This window comes from Plectropomus leopardus, unplaced genomic scaffold (assembly GCF_008729295.1).
Source record: "Plectropomus leopardus isolate mb unplaced genomic scaffold, YSFRI_Pleo_2.0 unplaced_scaffold9868, whole genome shotgun sequence".
Lineage (NCBI taxonomy): Eukaryota > Metazoa > Chordata > Actinopteri > Perciformes > Serranidae > Plectropomus > Plectropomus leopardus.
Genome location: NW_024704596.1, coordinates 470 through 9,505, shown reverse-complemented (window position 1 = coordinate 9,505; position 9,036 = coordinate 470). Strand labels below are relative to the sequence as shown.

Genomic DNA, 9,036 nt, shown 5'->3' with positions numbered 1-9,036 from the left:
CACACACACACACACACACACACACACACACACACACTGGCAGTGTTTGTAATAATCATGTTTATGTTGTAAATCATGAAAAACTAGAAAATACATTTTCTGTGGAAAGGGCTGTGAACGCTGAAAGCTGAAATAATTTTAAACTATGGCTAAAAATGCAGAAATGTAAAAAATAATGCGTGACAAATCAGAAAATCTGGCAGAAATTGAAGCTGATCTTCCTTACCTCATGAAGCTAACAGCTGAAATACATCACTAGAAAAGCTGGGTGCTAAAATTTAGGTTTTCCAGGATCCTGGCTGCAATCTTGGCTGCACCTTGATTGTGGTGATGGCTATACTGATGCTGTGATCCTGCTTTGGCTGTGCTCCTGTTGCGGGTACAGTGATGCTGTGTTCCCACCTGAGGCTCTGCTTGATCGTGGTCATGGTTGTGCTATTGCTGTGATCCTGTCTGTGGCTGTGCCTGTGCCGTGGCTGTGGCCAAGGGTTTTATCAAAGTGACACATTCAACCCGGGCAAAAGAGACAAAGCCAAGAATTTAAGCATTCAAAATATTTAGTTTAAATAATAATAAAGTAACATAAAGTACTGGAGAATAGTAACAGTATTCCAGTTACAGTTCAAGGTTCAGTGCTGGCCCCTGTTGCCCCCCCACCCCAGGACCGCCATTGGAGGGATCCCTCTTCCTGTACGGACAGACGTGTAATAGATGTCGTAAATGACAATTGAATTACAATTATGTCAAAAAGGAAAGAGAAAGAGAGAGAGGGAGAGAGGCACAGCAATAATGGAAACAAACGCATGTCATATTACAATAAAGATCAGTGTAAAATTGTTAAATGCACTCTATGATAAAATTGTGGGTGTTGATAAGAGTCCTATGCATATGTTGATAGTGGAGGTGTGGCTCATCATAATGGCAGTAGAAGGTTATGTCAAGCACATCACAGCATCAGCGCAACCAGGACCCACAACACAGACACCTTCAGACAGGACCACAGCAACGGCTAAGACCACAATCAGGGCGAGCTGGGGGTACAGTATCAGTGCAGCCACAGCACTAACACAACCAAAGGCAGGATCACAGCACCAGCACAACTATCACCGCGATCAGGCGCAGCCAAGATTGCAGCCAGGAAAACTAGGAAACAAGGATGCAGGAACACTCCAGAGAGGCAACAGAGTTAGCGTAATGCAGTAAACAGACATGAGCGATTTCAGATGGAGGGAACAAGAGAAGGAAAAAGGAGCTTAGTGTATCAGAGGAAGTCCCCCGGCAGGTTAAACCTATGTCATCCTAACTAGGGGCTGGTCCAGGAAACCTGAGCCAGCCCTAACTATAAACTTTATCAAAGAGGAAGGTCTTAAGTCTACCCTCAAAAGTGAAGACGGTGTCTGCCTCCCTGACTGAAACTGGAAGATGGTTCCATAAAAGAGGAGCGTGGTAGCTGAAGGCTCTGGTTCCCATCCTAGGTTTGGAGACTTTGGGAACTAAGTAACCCTGCATTTTCAGAGCGCAGTGATCTTGAGGGTTGATAGGTAACTATGAGCTGCAACAGATAAGATGGAGCCTGACCATTTAGAGCTTTGTAAGTAAAGAGGATGATTTTGAATTCAATCCTGCAGAGACTGCAGAGATTTGTTGGTGCAACTGGATAATAGGGAGTTACAATAATTCAGCCTAGAAGTCACAAATATGTGTACTAATTTTTCGCCGTCTGCTATAGACAGGACGTCTCATTTTTACAATGTTACGCAAGTGAAAGAAAGCAAGCCTAGAAGTTTGTCTCATATGGAAGTCAAAACATAGATCTTGATATATCTCGAATATAACACTGTGTTTCCTTATAGTTGTGCTAGAGGCCAAGGTAATGCCATCTAGAGAAATAATATCCCAAGAAAAGGAATTTCTTAAGTGTTTGGGGCCAAGAACTTCACTTTTGTCTAAATTTAACATCAAGAAACTAAGGTTCATCCAGGCTTGTATGTCCTTAAGACATGCATAAAACCCTACCCTAAGCCTAACCCTGCTTTAATTTTGAAGTGGATTGTTTAGGCAGCGGAGGGCCATCTATTCACACTCCTTAACAAGTAGGTGGGGAAAATGCCCTGTAATGCTCATTGATACCTGCCATTTCAAAGCATAGAGCAGGAGTGTCAAACTCATTTTCACTGAGGGCCACATCAGCATTATGATGGCCCTCAAAGGGTGAGTGTAAGACTGTATAAATGCAACTCTGGGGCACATCTACTCATATACCTTAAGCAACCACCGTTTCAAAAATTCACCCTCTCACTTTGAAGATCGAGCATTTCCTTTAGCCACAATAAAGCTAGCTTTCACTGCTGCATCATTTTTGGTTTTAGCTTTTGTGAACATGTCCTGCTACAAGTGCAGTCTGCTTTTTAATTCTCGGACAATTTGTCGTTTTCTTAGATGCTAAATTTAGAATACTTAGCTCTGTGTTTGGTGTCAACATGGTGACATACTCCACCACCGACTAACCCTAACCCTCACAACACAAAAGTTGTACCGGCTTTTCTCCTTGAAGCATGCACATATTTTCACTTTCACATCTCTCATTAAATTTCCTTCCTTCTGCATCAATTTTTCTCTTTTTGGACATTTTGGGATTTTCTTTTTTTTAATGATTTTTTTATTGGAAAAGGAATGCATACAAAAATACAATCAACATGTGCAGCACAATATCTTGCAAAAGTCTGAGTAACTCCTGGTAGAAAACTTGGCTCATAAGAAATGTTGGTTTCAAAACTCAGTTCCAGGAAAATATCCATGGAGAGTAAGAAACATTGAACAAAATAGATAAATAAATAAATAAATGAATAAATAAAACATAAAGAAATGGTAGAAGAACTACTTGGGATAAATATATATTAATAAAGTACAGAAAGAGGAAAAAAGAAAAAAGAAAATTAGATAAAAAATGTGGATGACTTGAAATTGCAGTGTTTGTATACATATTCCTAAAATACAAAGTAGATAAAAGCATACTAAAATAAATGGTATACAGCGCATTCACTTTTGATCACTTTCTGTGTGCTTACACATTCATACAATTCTTCATTCTTAGAAGATTAACAGTGAACTACAGAACCAAGGGGACATACAATATAATTTAAACACTGTTGTCTTAATGGGAAGAAAGCATTATAGTCTCAGGGGTAGTTGTTAAAGTCGGTGCTCTTTGGGGTAAAGAAATCAACCAGTTTTCCCCAAATGTGGTCAAATTTTCCTTTTTGGATTCTCGGACAGTAGGTTAGCTTTTCCATTCTATATATCTCAAGAATTATACCAAACCACTCCTCCAGTGTGGGAGGTGATGGATTTAACTGTTTTCTGGCGATCAATTTTTTACTCGCTGCTAGAAGGGCCTGTAACAGCTTTACATCCTTCCTTCGATTCACTATTGAGTTTGACCAAAATACAAAGTCTCAAAGTTCAAAGGTATTGGATTTTAAACACTGTATTTAGTGTTTTATGTACATCACTCCAGTATAATTTTAATTTGACACATCCCCAAAATATATGAAAGTGGTTTGCCTCCCTTGAGCCACATTGTCTTCAGCATGACACATTAGTATTATAGCTCAAAATTTCTCCCCACGCTTCCTCTGAAAGATTTAATCCCGCCTCCTTTTCCCACTTTAGTAAAAAGTAAAGAGTATTTTCATTCTTTGCATAAAGAGAGTATCGTATAATTTAGATATGGATTTACGCAGTGTTGACTAAAAGGCTGCCTTCAAGATTTTGTGGACCTCAGATTCTGCCATTGTTAAATCTGTGGGTTTACATTTATGGTTAAAATAATTCCTCAGTTAAAGATATCTGAAAAAAATCATTTTTCTCCAAGCCATGTTTGTTTTGTAGGTATTGAAAACTCTGTAGTAGGTTTTTCTCAGTGAATGATAGAAAGGTATTGAGTCCTTTCTTTATCCAAGATTCAAATCTTTAATCTTTTCTATTGGGAGGAAATTCTGAATCATAGGCACACCATCTGAAAAGTTTTAGCATATTATGAATTTCACTATATTTAACTACCGTCTGCCATTTTTTTAATGTAAGATGTATCCATGGATTTTTTAACTCTTCTAATTGTGCTGACAGTCCTCTGTCAGCTATTGCAGCCTGCAAAGGAAAACCCACCTTCTAACTAAATTCGAGTTCTTTCCATTTGGCTTTGTAGTTGGAGTTGCAGCAGTATAGTAGAGGGATTAGTTACGAAGCTAAAATATATTTCCTTAAGCCCCTCCTCTTTCTTTCCCCAACTGTAAAATGCTATATCAAATTCTTGCCTTTTGCCCTTTTCCTTTGCAAAGGATATTTTGGGATTTTCACTAGAAACTTCTCAGCTCCACTTGTTGGAAAACTGCTGTAGTTAAAAGCTGATGTGGAAACACTGCAATCTAGCGCGTGTGCTATCTCTTCGCGCATCACAAAATCCACATGCATTTGCCGCTCGGGTTCCAGGGGCTGACAGCAAACATTGACCAGAAACTACATCTCCCACAACGCATGTAGATTTTGTGCCACATGAAGAGACGGCATCCCGCCTGCCCCTGTCTGAATTGCGTCTGCCCCCGTTACAGAGGTTGCTCTGGTTCAAACAGCATAGATTTTTATTTTAAGACGACCATACTCCTAAACTCTTGCGGGCCACATAAAAGGATGTAGCGGGCTGGATTCGGCCCGATTCGAAAGTGTCTTACTTCTTCTTGCTCGAAGCAAGAAAAGGCACTCCATTTATCTTACCAGGCGGCACCATCGTATTGCTAAGTTAAAGAAGCCCCACACCATCGCAGAGGGCCTTATCTTACCCGCAGCCATGGACATGTCAGAGAGGTGCCGGATCAATCCGCAGTGGATAACCTGAAAACCATACCTACCTCCCTAAAATGACAGTATAAGTGTAACAGGTGTGGTGTGGACCCAGATGCAGTACACCGGTGAACAGGAATAGTTGGTAATGACGTTTATTTAACCCAGCACAATTAATGCATGAAGCAAAGTGAAGCAGTACTGTACAAAGTTCGTTCTTCGAGCGGGAAGCCCAAACAAAGTCTCTGAAGGGTGAACGCCGTGAAGAAACGAAGCTTACTGCACTCGGCGACAATGATGAGGAAACCCCGTAGTCCGACAGGTCGGCGGCACGTGTGGAGGTACCGTTGAGGAGAGAGCAGAAGAGTGGTCGGGAACAGGCGGAGGTTTCGAAGCCAGTGGAGCAGTCCGTGAATGCAGCAGTACCGGTGGGGATCAGGCAGAACAATCGTCGGAACCAGGCGGAGGAGTCTTTACCAGCGGAGCAGATCAGGAACGCTGAAGCAGAACACGTGGTTGGGGACAGAAGGCAGGTAGGTTTACCAGGGATCAAGTGAGGAGAGCAGGTCGTGGGCAGGCAGAATCAGCTTTGGGAAATCAGGCAGAAAAACGCTGGAAAGTCTTGCATCATGCGGAAGACCAATCTGGCAACGAGTGTGTGTGTTGAGGAGGCTTATATACTGGGTTGATTGCTGATGGGCTGCAGCTGGGAGGTGAGTGAGCAGAGCAGGCAGAGAAGGTGGGCGTGGCTGGCAGGTAGAGTGAGCAGGGGGAGAGTGAGTGGAAAAATACTGGCAGGATGGTAGGAGATGGGTGAAAGGCAGGGATCGTGACAATAAGTAGGAATATTGAAGATATGTCGGATGACATCAAACAACAGAGCACAGCTTGCACTAAGGCAAGAGGTCATTTTGGATTACAAATGGATTAATCTACAGACATAACAAAGAAAGCAGTTTCACTTGTTTACCGGAGACATGAGGGGGAAGTGTGTGACTGTGCTCGAAGCTCAGAGAAGAGTGTAAAACCGCGACTCTGAACCCTGGTCCCGACTCTGGATCATCATGGATTTGAGCCTCTAATAAACTCGGCCAGATTCCTAAAGAGGAGAGCAGCTCCATCCAAAGTGGGATGGATGACGCCCCTCTGGATAAGACCAGGTTTTCCCCAAAAAGAGTCCCAATTATTAACGAAGCCTGATTCGTTTGCTGGACACCAGCTTGACAGACAGCAGTTGAATGATGACATGCAGCTAAACGTGTCATCACTGGTCACACTGGGGAGGGGTCCAGAGAAGATCATGGCCGCTGCTGTCACTAACTTCACGTTTCGCAAAACAGAGCTACCAGTGACTTCACGCTCATCACTAACATGAAGAGGGGTGGGAGGTGTACGGTGGGCTTCGGCCTACTATGCTTCGCTCGGACAGTCACCCAGCCTCCCGGCTGCACGGGGATTGCCGGGGGACGGCTAGCAGAGGCTACGCTATGTCGGGCACGCTAACTACTGCAGCTACAGAGGGATTTTCCACGGTACAGAGCCTCACTTCCAGATCGCTAAGCCCCGCCTCCAACGCAGCAAATAAACTACACTTGTTACAGGAAACACCATCACTGAAGGAGGCAGAGGAGTAACTAAACATCTGACACACCGAGCAGGAGAGGAGCAGAGAGGAGGGGAGCAGGGAGGAGGGGAGCAGAGAGGAGGGGATCAGGGAGGAGAGGGGCAGGGAGGAGGGGAGCAGAGAGGAGAGGAGCAGGGAGGAGGGGAGCAGAGAGGAGAGGGGCAGGGAGGAGAGGAGAAGAGAGGAGAGGAGCAGGGAGGAGAGGAGCAGGGAGAAGCCACGCTAACCAGAGCTAAAGCTAATGTAGCTAACGGGCTAACAGGGAGTAAACGGCTGTTCAATTAAACAGGAAAAACCGCTGAGAGGAGACAACGGCGGAGAGTGTTTGTGTGAGACTGGAGGATGGAGACAGTTAGAAGACAGAGACGCTTCCAGACACAAACAAAGACGCACCGGAGGTGACGTCACACGCTTACGCAGCACGTCAGCTCATCAGTTGTGGTGTGTTTCCAGAGCCGCAGACGTGCACGGAGGTCAGCACAACTATATCTAGCTAATGCCGCTCCACCTCCCACACAAGCTGCAGCTCCACATCCCCAGAGCTAGTCTACAGAGCCAGGGGTCAGCCCGCCCGGGGGCCCACCCCTACCTGCTGCCCAATGCACCTGTCCTGACTTCTAATCCTGGGGGTGGATCCAGGTTTTTCATTGTCCGAGTGAGCTTTGAAGTCCCCCAGGAGAAAAATGGAGTCCCCACTTGGTACCCTTTCCAGGAGACCGCCCGACAACAACAGTCAGAGACATCCTTCCTGCAAATGAAGCCGCTTTAAATGAAAGCATTTTTAATGAAACCAGTTTAAGTCAAACCAGTTAAAATGAAACCAATATCAATAATCTGGGTTTATTTGATGCTGACAACATCTTGTGTCATTTGTCCCTCAGATGACAGGAGACGGTTTTGACATCATATATGCAGCGGTGGACACCAGACAGGTCTGTACCGAGACCAGTACTCATACTGGGACTGATACTGGTACTCAAACTGGGCCTCATACTGGGACTGATACTGGTACTGACATTGGGAATCATAGTGGGAATGATACTGGTAGTTATACTGATACTGGTAATCCTACTGGGACTCATACTGAGTGTGTGTACCGTCTGTGTGTATGTAGGTGGAGTCTCAGCTGGTCTATGAGTCCAAACCGTACGCCCACCTGTACTTCATCTTCTTCACTGTCTTCGGCGTCTTCTTCACCTTCAACTTCATCATCAGACACATCATGGACAACCTGCTGAGAGACAAGATATGTCTTTACTCCAAGAGATAGACGGAGAGAGAGAGAGAGAGACAGACAGACAGACAGAGATAGAGAGACAGAGAAAGACAGAAACAGACAGTTGTCTCCAATGAGAATAAAGAATCAGGTTTTCTGTGTTCAGAAAGTGTCAGACATTAAAGATTCAGAATCAGAGAAGATTTTCTGTCACTTTACCTCCAATTTTACTTTGTGTCTTTACTTCTTGTGTGTGTTTGTGATTATTTGTCTTTACTCTGTGTTTATGTGTGCCTTTATTTGTCCTCTTTTGGTGCTTATTTTTTTCTTTATTTGGTGTTTATTTGTGTCTTTATTTGTCCTTTTTTGGTGTTTATTTGTATTTTTATTTTTGTGTCTGTACTCGGCAGGTCGGCGTCTCTTCGTGACGGAGGAGCAGCAGAAGTTTTGGGCGGTCATGAAAATGCGAGCGCTGCGTCCTCAGAAGGCTGTCCCTCGTCCTCAGGTTGGTCCACGTCCTGTCGGACACGTCTCCATCGGGTGAAATCCGCTCTGACGTCATCTTTCCTGTTTCCTGTTTCAGGGGGTGTGTCGTGCCGGCCTCTTTGACCTAGTGACCGGAGCGCCGTTCAGCGTGTTAATGGCAGTGGTGATCTGCCTCAACATGGTGGTCCTGATGATAGAGACGAGGGACCAGAGCGAAACAATGGACATTGTCCTCTCCTGGCTGCATTTCGTCTTCATCCTCATCTTCCTCATCGAGTTCATCCTGAAGATCATCGCGCTCGGACGCCACTACTTCTCCGACGGCTACAACGTCCTAGACTTCCTGGTGCTCATCATAACCATTGTGGGTGAGTCAGTGAGGTCTCCTCTGATGATGTCACCATCTCCTCTGATGATGTCACAGTTTCCTCTAATGATGTCATCATCTCCTCTGATGATGTCACTGTTTCCTCTAATGATGTCAGCGTCTCCTCTGATGATGTCACCGTCTCCTCTGATGATGTCACTGTGTCCTCTGGTGATGTCACTTTGTCCTCTGATGATGTCACTTTGTCCTCTGGTGATGTCACTGTGTCCTCTGATGATGTCACTGTCTCCTCTGATGATGTCATCGTCTCCTCGGTCTCCTTGTCGGTTACAGACACACACACTGAGATTCAGATCTAAGATTTCGGATCAAACCAAGTTCCTTTCTGAGTTTGTGCAACAAACCCACCAAAATTTTAAGGTGAGATTTAAAGTCCACCTACGACTCAGACACGACAAAATGACACGTAGTGACCACAAGGTGGCGTTTAAACAATGAAGTTTGCAATGATCACAAACTGGTCACGGACCATCTGTCCAATCG

General features: G+C 44.5%; 1 protein-coding gene across 1 annotated transcript; it reads left to right on the top strand.

The window, feature by feature from the left end:
• Nucleotides 1-7,090: 7,090 nt before the first annotated feature.
• Nucleotides 7,091-8,807, top strand: LOC121940920 (sodium channel protein type 4 subunit alpha B-like; the record flags this gene model as incomplete). Its single annotated transcript, XM_042483592.1, has 5 exons — nt 7,091-7,395; nt 7,578-7,709; nt 8,083-8,184; nt 8,263-8,533; nt 8,590-8,807. Coding segments are annotated over exons 1-5 (774 nt in total), but the record flags the coding sequence as incomplete, so codon positions are not given.
• Nucleotides 8,808-9,036: the final 229 nt, after the last annotated feature.